Here is a 15,090-nt window from a genome sequence, read left to right as displayed (position 1 = left end):
CCAGCCGGATGCTGATCCGACATTCATGAGACACAGCTTGGAACCACCCAGCCTCTCCTGCAGGCATTTGATGCCCAGAGCTTTTCCACACTGCTTGCTGGAATGAATGTCATTCTCTCTTTTCCCAAAAGCAAAGTGGAGACATGGTCAGTGTTTGGGAATTTTCATAGAGCAACATTTAACAGTGAGACACACACCGCTCTACAGCATCCTTCACATGACTTCCCACATACACTACAAAGCATTTTCATGCAAAATAATCTCATCTGCACAGGCAGCCTGTGACCTGCAGCAGACACTCTACCGCCTTATTACCGACCACAGTTCTGAAAAGGTGCCGGGTCATGGCACAAGTAGGCAGCACAGCCAGATCAGGCTGCGCCCTCCTCCAGGCTGTGACACCCGTGGGAGCCGGGCACAGGCTTGGGGAGGTGGCTCAGCTCCAAGCCTGCCTGGGAGTATGGCCCGCAGTCCACGCCAAGGAAGGGCAGAGCACCCAGGGCCCCTGTGCTACCACCTCCACAGATACACGCAGCACGAAGGTCTCATCATAAGCAGAGGATGCTCTACGAAGGAGACACTGAGAAAAATAGTTACTCAACCTCAATAAATTTACCAGTGAGACCAGTGAGATGATTCAGCCTTGGCTTTATCGGAGCCCAAGTCAGGTCCCAGCAATGCCACTAATGCCTCAGTGGAAGGTGAAGCACTGGCCCCACTGAATAAAGATGCTTCTCTGTTTTCGAGAAGTCAGGAACAAAAAAAAATTTTTGCCGGATCTTCCCAGGGCACAGCCAACAATTCAGGAGGAAGGGGGCTTTCATGGGACAGTGAGTGGTCAGGGCTGGTGAGGTGTCAGGAAGTCAGGGGCCCTAGACCACGCAACAGCACAGACCAAGGAGGTCCGTGAGGCATGAGAGCAGCAGGCCCACGCAGAGGACCCCGTCACATCTGCCCCAACACGGGGCTGCCCGCGCCGGTCTCAGACCCCTTCCAGAGTCACCACAAAGGTGGCAACATGCCAAAAGCAAAGGGCAGGGAGCAGATGCATCTCCCCCAGGGACCCAGGCCCCAGAGTGTGCAGACACACAAGGATGAAGTTCTGGGCCCTGGAGAACCCACGGGAAAGGCAAGGGGCTAGCACTATCCGTATATGCACCCCACAGAGCAGAAATCACAGTGTAAAGAGCCCTCACTGCCCCTGACTGAATCATCCCGTCAGTGGCACGTCATTTACTCACTCTGAGCTCCTGCTCCAGGTGGATAAGGTCACACATAACTTCATGTCTCACACAGCTAATTACTTTTAAAGTGGTTATTTGTATCTTTCATCTCTATTCATTTTAGAAAACTCTGACTAAAATCAATATTTTAACTTAATAGTTACCTAAATCACTTATTGAACCTGCAATATCTGGCTTCGATAATTCAAGCACCACCTGAGAACAGAATATTAGAAATGAGTATTAATACACTGCAAATATCAGACAATCTGAGCAAAGCACGGGCTCACGCAGACTGCTTGCTGCATCAGGTGCCGGCTGTAACTGCCCCAGAGGAAGGACGTTCACTTCAGCACTGGCGGCTCAGAGGCCGTGACTCTTCCTCCCGACCCCGCCTGTTTCCCTTCTCTGGGTGGCTGGTCTGGGCCAGCGCCTCAGCACACCCTCCGGCCAGCTCCGGCCCGGTCATGCAGCCTGACGAACCTCCGGGAGCCCTGGGAGGTTTCCTGGCAATCCAGCCGTGCTGTGGTCTCCCTGCAGATAGCAGGCACTCACCGCACCTCACACGACTCAGGCCAGCAAGTGGGGAGCCTGTGCATAAGGTGCACGGGCAGGCCGTACTCACCCACATATTGAGAACCCCACTTTCATCCAAGGAGGCGATGTGGAACGACAACCCCGACATTTCTAACAGAAACAGAGACAAGAAGTGGCTCGTGAACGATGATGGCACATCCTAGCTGCTGACGGGGAGTTCGCGGAGCGGGACGGCCACGTACCCTCCTGAGTAGAAATGGGTGAGAGCGCAAAACTCTGCTTCTTACGGGCGGCTGTGGAGATGGGCTCCATGGCCTGAAGAGCACTGCAGTGGCTGGCTGGAGTGAGGGTCCCATCTAGGGGTCAGAGCACATGGCACTGCCAGTGAGGACACAGGCCCTCCTGCAGGTGCCATTCATGGGCGCCAGCCACCGGGACTGCACCGGAGGGTGGGCAAGTGCAGCACACACGGTGGGTACTGCCCAGCCGGGAGGGGGGACACTGACATGCACAGCACGCCAGGTGGCAAACACATGCTGTGGGAGAAGCCAGGCTCAAAGGTCTGCATTCTGTGTGATTCTGTTTATTGCACAACTAGAGAAGGTAAAACTATATATAGAGAAAACTGTCAGTGCGGGTGGAAATGGGAGACACAGAACCAAGTGTGGGTGGGGTGGGGGCCTAGTGGGAACACAGAGACAGACAGTGAGGGCGCCGGGTCTGAGCACAGGCCCTGCCCCCACGTCAGAGTGACCAGGCGGGGGGTGCGAGCAGCTGGGGTACAGGCCGGGACCGGCATCAGCCGGACAGTGCAGAACACAGAGAGAGCCTATGGCAGCCGGCCTTCAGCTGACATAGGCCGAGTCATTCATAGAGGATGTAAAAGCCTCGCACTGAATTAGGAACACTGTAGCCACGGGTGGCCACTGCCATGCACGACCCAGATGGATCTTTTATTTTTTCTATTTATCAAATGTCTCTTTTTTCCTCCAAGGTCGGACCCCATCCCCTGGGGTAATCTGAATGAAAAATGTAAAGAAATTTCAGATGCTCCTCAAACCTGCCGCAGCTTTCCTAGAGGACACTGACCGGTGGAAAATGTCGGCATCCTGAATGTCCAGAAGCAGTCGCTCAGCTTCACATAACAATGTATCCGGGAGTCTTCCCGTAGGTCCCACACGACCACTGAGCCATGGGCTGTTCCAGCAAACAGCAAAAAGGCCTTAAAAGGGCTAAAGCAACAACATGTGACCTAGGAAGACACATAGTAAGCTCAAGACGGGAACACGGGGCTCCGGCCTCCCTGTGTCCCATGGGCCCCTGTGACCCTCCCACCAGGGGCTGTGGGACTCAGCAAGCAGGAGGCATACTGAGGACCAGCAGCCACAGCTCAGGAGCTTTGCAAACAGCCTGGTGCTGGTGTGCCACACCCTCCGTTACCCCAGTTAGCTGAGACCAGGACAGAAAAGCATTTCTTTGTCATTTTATTTACATCTGCTATTGCAAAAAGTTACTATTTTCAAACCCCAAAAACTGACACCTGAAAGTTATGATACAACAGCTGTGGAGAATTAATGATTCTGACGTCAAGGAGCACATGAACTGGAGAATCGCAGCATGCATTTTCCCAACCCCGAAAAAGCACGTGGAGGGGACAGCTGTCCCACCAGCCCCATTGGCCCCATTAACCAGGGCCTGCAGCGCACAGGACCGAAGACTGGAAACCCCAAGCATACTAAGAAGCCTCTGAAATGTCTGTGACCCACACAGTGTGAGGCAAAGGCATATTCCCACAGCCATGCCCAGTGTGACCTGAAGTCACATGGCACTGGTTCCCAATGGACCCATGAGGCTGCAGTGACCCTGGATTTCCTCAGTCTGAATGGGTCCTTTGAGCTAAGAATTTGTAGAGTTGAAACAGACACACGCACATGTCTCGTCACACCTGCTGGTAGCTGAGAGTGCGCCTGCTAAGTTCCTGTTCTCCTGGGTCACTGTCCCCTCTTGGCACGTGGTGCCTGCCCCCGCACTGGCCCTCGTGCTGCACACTGTTCCTCTTGCTAAGGTTGTAACTCCTGGAGACATACCTTTGACTCACATATCAGGACCTTCTGAGGCCCTGAAGGCTGCCAGATATCCCACACGCAGAGCACATATCTGCCGTCCAGCGCAGGGTTGAAGGCCTTCCCAGGCCGACCATGGACAGACACCACTATCTGTCTCTGCACCTGAGAGGCATGCAGAAGAGACACTTCTCGATCTAGGAATAAAGGAAGAATGATATTTCTACATTGTAATGATCTGCCAGAATCCATGTTAAATTAACACACTTGAGAACATTCAAGAAAATCTCAGCTTACTGAAGCAGCAAACATGGTCTTTTCACAGCTGCATACACAAGAGGTGTGGGTTTTGAAAATGGCCACAGCTCTGCCTGAACACTGTCCGAGTCAGCCGCATGGTTTTCCGAAAAGCAACCCTTCAAATCTGGATGACACGCCTTCTCCCTCACCTACTAGCCACTCCACCAGACCAGGCTGCCCGAATGTGCTCTGGAATTGCCCCTACGCACCCGACCAGGACCCCTCCGGTGCCGGTGGTCTTCCTGCAGCGAGGCCTTTTCCATCAGGAGCAACAACTACTGTCCATTTTGTTTTTCTCTTTAGAACACTCCCCTCTGACATTTCACTTGTTCAGCAGTTTTTAGCAGATTTGACCCACCAGGAGGGCAGGATTTGTCTGTCTGTCTGCCCACAGCCAAATCCCGGCAGTGCCTGGGATGCCGTGGACACTCACTGAGTCGTCATCAGATGAATGAATGAAGGAGCACAAGCCAGCCACCTCAGGGGTGTGCCAGCTGTGTGCATCCTGGAAGCGGTGATGGCGCAGAGGAGGCCCATGAAGGCTGGCGCGTGGTCCTCCTGAGACGGAGCTGGGTGTGTGTGGCAAGCCCAAGCCACGGGGGAGATGAGCTGCTCACTCTCAGACACCTGTCATCCCAACCCCATTTTCCTTCTATTACCTCAAATTCATTTCAGTAGAACATAAAAACGAGTAAGAAAACCTCCACTCTCCCCCTCCAGAACTCAGATCCACTGCACAAGGGCCGAGTCCCGTGAGAGCACACGTGTGGGGCATCCCCCGCTCCCCGCAGCCCACACAGCCGTGGGCACACACCAGCTCCCACAAAAGCACTTTATTACTCCCTGTGTCTTGGCGTGAGGAGGGCAGTAGGAGTGTGACTGTCCATGTTTTGAATGCTACAGATACAATGACTATTTTTCTAGTAGGATAATTCTTATCTTTTAAAAACAAAAATACAAAGAACATGAGGTTTTTTTAAGTTAGTGATACCATTTTTGTCACTGTCAAATGCAGAGGAATATACATGAAACTAACGACCTCTGAGCAGCAGGCAGGACAGAACAAACCCTAGGTCGCACCGGTGCCCTGGCTCCCGCAGGCCCAGGAGCAGCTGGCAGAGGGCAGGTTCCCCGTGTGCCTCCCCCCACAGACGGTACCCCAGCTGCACTCACTGCCTCACCAGCAACTTTTTTAAAGCTTAAGAAATTTAAATTTGGTCATGCAAATGCAGTTTGTTTAAACTAACAAATGGTGACCTGCAGCTACACCTCTGTTTGGTGCGGTGGGCTTCCCGGGGTAAGCGGTCCTGTTCTGGGACCAGGGTGAAGTCTGCGAGAGGAGCTGCAGGGCACTGCCGAGCCTGTCACACTGCAGCTAAGGTAGGAACACCACTCTCAGAGCCACACTCACATTTCCCTATTCCAAGAAATAAAGAAACTGAACAGGCCTGAAAAAAGGATTTAGAACACACAAAACCTCAGGGTCCATTCGCCTAAGTCCCTGTGTCCCTCTGCTCATTATCTCATGAGAGTTCATGATTCTAACAGACACACTAAGAAAAGCTCACCCTGCACCCCAGAGCCCCACAGAGGTAGGATCTCCATGCTGCATTAAATAAACCCGCCTCATTAACACGTGATGTCATACTAAAGATCATGCTTCCCAGTGAATGTCTAGGGGTGGGTGGATTCAAGACGCACTGGGCCAGCTCCTTACTCTGGAGGAACGGCAGGCTGGTGTCCAGCAGCAAGGCGCTGTCGCTGAGAGGCCGCACGCTGCCCTGCGCTCCGGGGCTCCAGCGGGGCTCGGCCACCACATGGTCTTCTCCCAGCAGAACTGCAGTCACCTTTCAAAGACAGTCGTGTCCTTAATAAACACACTCAGGCATACTTTTACAAGAAAAAACACACACAAATCACCTATTCACCTTCCCCATGTCTGAAAGTAACTGCTTAACTCCAAGACATCATAAAAATAACAGAATGCACTCTTATTGTTCTTGTACAAGGGCAGACACAGGTAAAGCTCCACCAGTGGGAACTCCACAAACAGCCAGCATGTACATCAGAAGGCGTTTTCTTAGCAAACAGAGGAAGAGCAAAACAGCTGCCGCCCAGCAATCCCGACAAGTACGGGTGTAGACAACGTTGTGCACACCCCACACCGTCCTCCTCACGGGGCTACCGTGGGGACCCAGGATAAGCAGGGTCGCTGTAACTGGTCTAACAGGCGTGTGCAGGACGCTGATGGGCAGGGGCAGACTTGGCGGGGGTGCTATCGTCTGGGTCCTGATGGGACGGGCGTGGAGGTTGGGCCGCAGAAGCTCGCGGACAGCCGTGAGGTCCAGGTCAGCCCCGACCTGGCTCTGTGTCCACACCCACCGCACAGCTCTCCTCCTCCCGACAGTGACCCAAAGGCTCTCCTCTTCGTGCCCCTGAACTTATGCTGAAAGAGAGCTGACTGGATTCCAAATTACATGAGGGCGTGAGCACATTTCGTGAAGCACAGACTCTCTAACATGGCACAGAGAGGGTGTAAGCACCGGGTGTCCAGAATAGACAGAAACGGGCTCATTCCACATTTACTGTATATACTGCAGCTTTTTAATTTAAATTCTGAGCCGACATGAAAAACACACAGTCAGCTGAGGAAACCTGGTGATGTTAACACTAGCAGGGCTGAGGTAGCCACAGAGAGGATGGTGTGGTGACCACAACTTGTTCTGAGTAACTGAGGGGGTGGGGGGGGTGGGAGCTCGGATGAGACCGGTCGGCTGTGAGTCAGCAGCTGCTGAAGCACATGGGTGCACCCTGCTGTTCCCTTTACGCATCTTGAAAATTTCTATAATTAGTTTAAAAGACATGGGTGTCAAATACCCTAGAGGTGTACATGCCCTGCCAACTTAATACACCTGCTTTTCAGTCTTCATTTACTTTGACACGTGTGCAGCTGGCATGAAGCCACAGACCCAAGCCCACAGGCAGCCGCTGTGACATGCGTCAGTGGGTCACCGGCACACAGGGCTTCATGACTGCGGAGACGCAGAGCACGTGGTGTACCTGGCAGGCCGCCCGGAGGAAGCTGGACAGCCTTGGTGTGTCAATCTTGGGTGCAGCCACAGTGTCAGACACGGCGCCATCCTCAGCCCCTAGAAAATCAACGTGACCCTAAAGGAGTCTGCCTCACAGGCCTTCGAGTCCAAAGAGGCGTTACAAATGGGCCCTGGAAGGAAAAGTCAGAGAAGTTTACACTTATTCCCGAGATCTGCTAGTGATTTTTTCAAAAACAATTGAGTCTTGTTTTATAGAAAGTCTTTACATGGAATTTCCCTGAAACACTGAGGACAATAGTTAGAGGTGCCAATTCAATTGCTATGCAAGCATGAGGTATGCTCTTCTCACAGGGTGAGCCTCCATGAAGAAGGGGAGTGAGGGGACCCCTGCCCACAGATACCCCCAGGGCACACCACCCACCAGCACTCATGCAGCTCCAGGGACCCGGTGTCGAACACGTGTGCTGTGGGCCTCGTGCCTGTACCATGAACACGTCTGGACACTTAGGTATGAAACACATCTGGTCCTTAAATATGAAAACTCTACTGAGCAGAACAGCCTGCCCCCAGGGTGGAAGCAGAGCAGCACAGCCTGTCTGTGCTAGCCCACCGGGACATGGGTGTGCCCCTCACATCAGGGGTAAAAGCGCCGTGAACCCTGCGCAGGGCCCAGCCGAGCCTCTGGTGCAGCACCCAAGTCAGCAGCTCACAGAAGCTGGTTTGCTCCCCCATGTCACGTGCTGACAACCAACCCCAGTGAAAGATCTAGGGAAGAACAAGAAAGGTGACCCCAGAAACCACCAGACACTCCACTCCCATCGGCCCAGAGCACAGAGCTGTTTACCCCCAGACACGGCAGCGCCTTCTCCCGGGTGCTGGGTCCACACCTCCTGGGCTTCGACCTCTTCGGTCTGAATGTCTCTCTCAACGTTATCTTCATTACACTGAACATACGCCTTGAAAACAAAGGTACGCAGGACTTAGCAGCAGGTCGCACCGCCAATGATCTCGACTTTAAAGTTGGCAGCAGCAGCCGCAGGCCTCTGCCGAGTGGACGTGCTGTGGCATGAGTGACAGTCACGGGAACACGGCCTGTGCTGTAGATATGGATGCGAACAGTTCTCATTTTCAAGGTGTTTTCAAAGTGGCACACCAAGCGATTTAGCTTTGGTTTGAAAATCCCACCACCCTGTCCAACTTCGTCCTATTCTCTTGAACATTCTGGCTTTGCAAAACCAATTGCAATTTTATTTCAAAAAGGAAGATGCTTCAGTAAAGAGTTTTGTTACTAATAGCTTTGAAATGAGGAAACAAGCAAAGAAGTTACACCATCTACTCAAGGTCAGAGTGAGCTGGCTGCAAAACAAGGGTTCGTCTATCAGCTTTTTCATCCTGTGACCTTCCCACCGAGTGTGCCCGGAGAGCAAGCTGGTCGGTGGCACCATCAGGAGCATAAGGAGGAGGTGAGGGAGGACCTCCGACTGCAAACCTTCACAGCCTGATTGGAAGGTGGACCACCACACAATCAGTGACTGGAAACACCACAGAGAAGCACAAAATTCTGGGGGATGGATCAGAGCAACTCTGGACTAGGAGAATTCAGTGTAAGTCTCTAGGGAACAACTCACTTGGAGCACGGGCCATGGACACCGAGGAACAGACAGGCGGGGTGCCTGTGGACACCGGGTCGCCCCTCTGTGCTCAGGAGCACCGGTGAGGAAGGGGACCCTTTCCCAAGGCGACACCCTCCATGCTACTCCCAAGCCCCAGGATTCCCGCACAGGATGACGGGCTGCACAAGTTCACCTTATTGTACTTCATCTGCATTTCTGTCACTTACTCAGCACACCTCATACTGACCTGCTCGGTATTTTTTTTCCCAAAGTTTCTGATGTACATGTCATATTCGTTTACTGGCAGCAAGTCCAAGAGAGAGAAAGTGACAGAAAAGTCTAAGTCAATGAGCCGAAGCAGTTTCAGACTGCGCGTCCTTCAAAGCAAATCGAAAACAAGAAGCCATTAAACTGAAGATATACAAAGGGACATCTGGGGAGAGGGTAGTGCATTGTGACTAGACGTCGGTAACTGCCAAGGCCCACCTTCATCAGGCGAGCCTGAGGTATCAAATAAAGATAAGATGGCCATACATGGACCAATGATGTGAGTAAACACGAGCCAAACAATTAATTATCTTAATTCAGTGCCCCTGAAGTTAACACAGACCGGAGTTGCCGTGTGTGTGCCATTCTCAGGGAAAGCGATTCCCTGCATGCCATGTTATGGCCTCCATGGGCGCCCTGACACTGGCACCCCGAGGTCAGTCTGGCTTTCCCCGTGACCCTCCCCCAGCCCCACACAGCTCTGTAGGGCAGGGAGCTTTATTTCTTTCACTTACTGTGAGTTCCACAGTCAATGATCAGTCGACATGGGCTGAACGAGGGGAGAAATGGCCCCCAGTCCCTGGGGGGCCACATTACTTGGCTTGCCCACTCCTTCCCTCCCTGCCCCTCGGGGTCTTCACCACGGCCTTCCCCGCTGTGGCCTTACTCTCTGCCCACCATCACCATCCTCCCCGCCCCCTGCCTCCAGTCTTCCATCGTGTGATTTCTGACCTGAAGTGACTCATGCAGAAGCTCCATGTCAACAGGTCCTCACACAGGGACTGTCTGAGGTGCCAAGGCCCAGAACCAGGGAACCCCAGATGGCCCAGGCCCACGAGGGGCCCCTTTACTCCCCGGAACCCCCTGCCAAGCTCTACATGGAATTTGGTGGTTATCTTATTCTTGATTTTTAAAATATCATTTCATCGTATTTACATATGCCTGAAGAGCTCACAGTGTAAATTCTGATTGTTTCCAGGTAAACCATATGTAGTTTCTAAGACTTGAATAAGGTTAAAAAATATGTAGCCATATAGGCAGGAAGAGAAGGCCCAAAATATAATAAAAACTCTATAAAACCTCATATTCTTATTATTAATGATTTATTTGTTCATTTGGCAAAACTTGCTGAGTACTTACTAATGCCAAGTAGTGAGCTAGATGGTATGATGGATTTTTAAACCTTCAAAATTGAATGTTTAATTTTCATATTTACTCCTAAATAGTACTTGGATTAAATATGTATATGGTGGACCCTTGACTTAAGACCATGTCCTCTAACTTACAAATTTCTAAAATTTTCCATTTCCAAATTTAGAGTAATTAATTATTAGCTCGGATGCCTGGTGGCCCTGGGTTCAGAAATCAGCTCCGCCGTTCCCCAGAGGCTGGCCTGAGCCCACCTCCCTCACCTAGACACCAGGGGGGAAGGACCACAGGCCGGCGGCCCATGGGAGGCAGGGCGCCAGGCACAGGCAGGACAAGCATGCGGCGCACAGTCCCAGGAATGCTCGCCGCCACTCACCCTCCCCAGCCCCTCATCTGAGAATTATGCAGCAGCGCTCGGCTGTGGGTGACCTCAGGGTGGCCAGAGCTCAGCCTGGCGGAGTGACACATGGGGATGCCTGCACGGGTCTGGCCACCAGCTCTGGGTGTGGTGAGTGCGCGGTGCCTCCCAGGGGCACGTTGGTTGGAGCACAGCCCCCACCCAGCCTCCCAGCCCAGAGGAGCACAGAGCAAGGTAAGGTGTCTGGGCAGCTCAGCAGCCAGACACAAATGAGGGAAAAGCCCTGGTTTTTAAACTACATTGAAGAAAAGCACATTAAAACACCACTGTGCTTTACACAAATCTCCCAATATACCTACTTTTGCTTCAGGGCCTGAGTCCGACTCTTTTGACGGTGTGAGGCTGTTGCAAAATCCACAAAAATTCCACAAACAGGGGCTCTGGAAGGGGAACTGCTTGCATCTGTACAGATAAAAGACTTTTTGGGCAACTGAAACATTTCTTTCAACAATCAAAACAAATCAAGAGTGAAACAATTAGAAGCATGTATGATAAACTCAGTAAGGCCTTTGCACACAACTAGACAGCCACGAGCACATAACAGGCCTGCTTCACCAATCTCATCCAAAACTCTGAGGCAACAAAACCAAATTTACTGTGTGAGTCAATCACGTGATTAAGAGTTTTAGAAATATTTAAGAATTCCCACCCCAGTCTCCCCATCCAGCCCCTACAAAAAATGTACCTTCTAGTAAGGGAATCATGACATGAATATGCAAAGTAGCTGAAAAACAGAAGCAGATGCGAGTTTGTACTGAATCAATCGTTTCCGTCAGAGAGAAAACAGGAGAGCGGGCATGGGTTCATCCAAAGACTTTGCAGTGGGCAGGGGGCGGGCTGGGTGGGGGAGTAGCCATGGGACTGGCTCCCAAGGCTCCCCCTGCGTGAACAGCCCCACCCAGCACCCTCGGCGGCCAGGACCCCCTCGGCTCCTCCTCCCTCTGCAGACGTCCATAGTTCCCCATATGGATTTACCCCGTCTTTGTGTATTTATTCCAATTGCATCTTAATCTGCCTTCTCATTCTTCAGATATGTGTTTGGACTCTTCAGAGGAGCATGAGCAGTTCGATCAAATCCACGGGGCAAGCAGCCAGAGGGGCAGCCCGACCTGGGCTGGAAGACTGAGCTCAAGCCCAGCTGTCCCTGTTACTTGCTCTGTGGCTGTGAGCAAGAGGCTCACCTGTGCCTGCACATTCTCACCTGTCAGGACATCTACACAGGACTGAGATGAGGGCCAAGGCAGACTGTGCTCATGGTGAGTCCTGCCAAGTGTGAGGCACCATGTGAACACTAAGAGAACTGCTGACCACCATTCCTGCTTTAAAAGTGAGGAAACTGGCCCACGTGCAAAGTCACAGGATTAGGACTAGAATGGAGGTGCCCGTGGAGCAGGACGCACATGCACCAGCTGTCAGCACTCAGGCTCACCTTCGGGAGGTTGCACAGACTCTAAATACCATGGCATGACCTAGCACCCTGGGAAGCTCCTCACCCCTGGCCTCCTAGGCCCTGAAGGAGGATAGGGTGCAGCTTTAACCAAACAGGCCAACCACCACAGAGGGCTGCAGGGTGTGGGCTACACAGGGTGCAGACGAGGAGCACTCTATCACCTACTAGGCCAAGGCAGTGAACAACACTAGCAGTTAACACATCACGCTCAGTGTGCGCCTGACACTGCATGCCCCACGGTCATGGCCCTGAAGACCCTCCCGCTATTTGCAGATGAGGGACCAGAGCCCAGAGAGGCCGGCCAGTGCTGGAGCCAGCACCCTCCAGCACCATCCCACTGCCTCCCATGGCAGGCGGCACCCGTGCTGGCTCCGCACTCACACTCAGCGGCGAGCGCACAGCCCTGGCTCTCTTAAAAAAAACAATGCCTTATACTGTGCAGGGAGGTGGGATTCTCATCTTGTTAATTCACACTCTTCAAGGACACAAGGCCCAGCAAATGGCAGGACATGAACAAGAAGAAAAGGTCATTCAGAGCTTGGCTAGGAACCTAGGAACTTGGAATACAATCCTGTACGCTTCTCAGCAACTTTGCAGCAGGGCTGGGAATGCTGCCCGAAACCTCCCTGCGCACACAGCCACGACTGAGGGGCATGGGGCAGCACTTGCTGGACATCACCACCAGGAAAGGGAATCTTTTAGCTACAAGTCTAGACACTTTTCTACACATCCACACTCACCAGCTGTTTCCGATCACTGCTGCAGGCACAAATAATCCCTCTGCCTGACCTTCATTTGGATTATCACATCACATTAATTACTAATCACACTAACTGTACTAGTGACTAATTATCCTACTAATAATTTAAAGTAGTATGTTACCCAATATTTTCAATATTGTCCTACTTGACCTTCTGTGCTATTATGTTAGTGATAATTTTTTCTATGAATGTCATCGTTTCACTTTAACTGATTTAAAAATATTTACTCCTAATTCCTACAAGTAATTTTAACATAACCAGATGCCAGTAATTTCTGAGAAAAATATATTTTTAACCTCATTAAAAAAAAATCCTTGGGAGAGAAGGCTCACTCAGAAGTGCTCCTGAGAACAGGACAGAGGGGCCGTGTTTCTGGTCCTTGGCCATGGCCGCACCACAAGGCTCCCCATGCTGGCACTTCTGAGCCACTTTCCCTTGTGGACAAGGAGGGAACCTCAAGGACAGTGGCATCAGAGAACAAGAGCATGTGGGGCAGACGGCACCGGCTGACAACACAAGGAAACAATGCTGCGCAGGCCGGCGACAGTACTCACAGCCGCCCTGGCCACAGGCACCGCAGGAAGGCTGGCTGTGCTTGGTCTCTGAGTGACCCTAACACACGCGTCATCAGTGTCTGCTGAGTGTCGAGCACGGCATCGTCACGGGGGCATGAAATGCTTACACATCCGCCACCTGACTAGAGTGACCCCGCCCGTGACACACGTCTTGGTGCCGTCTGGGTGCATGGACACACACTATACTGATTTGCATACCGAATTCCCTTGCACCTGCCATCAGACCTTGCTTCTGAAACAGCTTGAATGACAACTCTCCAATCCTCTCATTTTCTGCATTAATGGCTTTTTGAATTTCTTGTATCTCCTTTTTTCTGGCTGGAGGAAGTTCTTCTATTTTTTCTTTTGGTTCTGGCTCATTAGCACTATCGTCATCCTCTCCATCACAAACCTCAAAGTCATCTTCATAGTCCTACAAAAAATAACACCACTTTGGAAATGTTAGGGCAAAGTGACTTCAAAGAACACTCATACAAATCATAATTTAAAATAGACAAAGTCCTCACTGTGGCTAATAAAGCTTTTTATAGTTTATTGATTTCAATGACACTGAATTATAAATCTGTGTACTAATTTTTTTCTTTAAAAAGGAACCACACTATGTAGAACCATATACACTAAGAGCTCTTAGTAATGATAATATGCAATTTTGTGCTGAGAATGTGTCTGTGCATACAAATATATAAACTATGTATATATTCTACATGCACACACATGCACACACACAATATATATACTCTGCATGCACATGCATACACAAAACATAAACCCTATAAACATACATACACACATGCACACACTATACATATACTACATATATACACATGCACTCTATATACATCCTCTATACACATACACACACATATATATGCTCTATATTCATACATATATACATGTGAATACACACTATACATATGCTACATACACACATGAACATACACTATATATGCTCTATATACATACATATACACATGCACACACTGTATATACACATTCTCTATATACATACATATACACACTATACTCTAAAAACACACACATGAATATACACACGTTCTATATACATACATATATACACATGCACTCACATAATACTTATACTCTACATATAAACACACATGATATATATTATATACGCACATGCAAACACATGTGCACACATGCATATGCACACATGTATGCACATACACATGTCTATGTTCATATGTATGTTTGAATGTAGTATACTTGAAAATGGGTTAAATTGTAAATTTATTTAATTACATCGTATTGGTAAGAGTTGACAGAGGTATGGCAAATGTTTCAGAGGCAAAAGGCCTGTATCAAACAGATATGGAGTATGAAGAGCACCAATAAAGAGGAAAAAGCTACTAAGTTACTATGCTCAAGCTGATTTTTAAGAACAAATTATTTTTAAGCCAAGAAAAATTTCAACTTCTATACATACTTCAAAATCATCTTCAAAACTAGCTGTATATCCATCAGCTACAGCATTTTCTAAATTAATGTTGTCCTTTTCAATTTCCTAGAGATAAAAATCAAACATATAACAAATAATTCAATTATAGATTTGAATCTTGCAAATGGGTTGGGAAAGCATGTTTTCTGAGATTCATTTAATGTTCCTAGTTTTAAAATGTTAAGTATTTATAAAACTAACATAACCTGACTTCAAATTATT

At 50.1% G+C, this 15,090-nt stretch overlaps 1 protein-coding gene across 10 annotated transcripts in view; it reads right to left on the bottom strand.

Moving 5' to 3' along the window:
* The window catches only part of DYNC2I1 (dynein 2 intermediate chain 1), a 56,483-nt gene that overhangs the window by 8,654 nt on the left and 32,739 nt on the right, over window positions 1-15,090 (bottom strand). For 9 of the 10 annotated variants that reach the window (XM_036899593.2, XM_036899589.2, XM_036899591.2 and 6 more), the window contains 12 exons: window positions 14,857-14,934; window positions 13,608-13,821; window positions 10,923-11,025; window positions 9,037-9,166; window positions 8,021-8,132; window positions 7,184-7,272; window positions 5,841-5,970; window positions 3,848-4,020; window positions 2,850-3,012; window positions 2,003-2,116; window positions 1,849-1,910; window positions 1,388-1,439 (listed from right to left, as the gene is read on the bottom strand). In XM_036899593.2, the coding sequence (XP_036755488.2) occupies window positions 1,388-1,439; window positions 1,849-1,910; window positions 2,003-2,116; window positions 2,850-3,012; window positions 3,848-4,020; window positions 5,841-5,970; window positions 7,184-7,272; window positions 8,021-8,132; window positions 9,037-9,166; window positions 10,923-11,025; window positions 13,608-13,821; window positions 14,857-14,934 (1,420 nt within the window). The remainder of the gene's footprint in view (window positions 1-1,387; window positions 1,440-1,848; window positions 1,911-2,002; window positions 2,117-2,849; window positions 3,013-3,847; window positions 4,021-5,840; window positions 5,971-7,183; window positions 7,273-8,020; window positions 8,133-9,036; window positions 9,167-10,922; window positions 11,026-13,607; window positions 13,822-14,856; window positions 14,935-15,090) is intronic. The other variant, XM_036899590.2, reaches the window with a different exon arrangement.

Source organism: Manis pentadactyla, chromosome 7 (genome assembly GCF_030020395.1).
Source record: "Manis pentadactyla isolate mManPen7 chromosome 7, mManPen7.hap1, whole genome shotgun sequence".
NCBI lineage: Eukaryota > Metazoa > Chordata > Mammalia > Pholidota > Manidae > Manis > Manis pentadactyla.
This window is presented reverse-complemented; position numbering and strand designations above follow the sequence as displayed.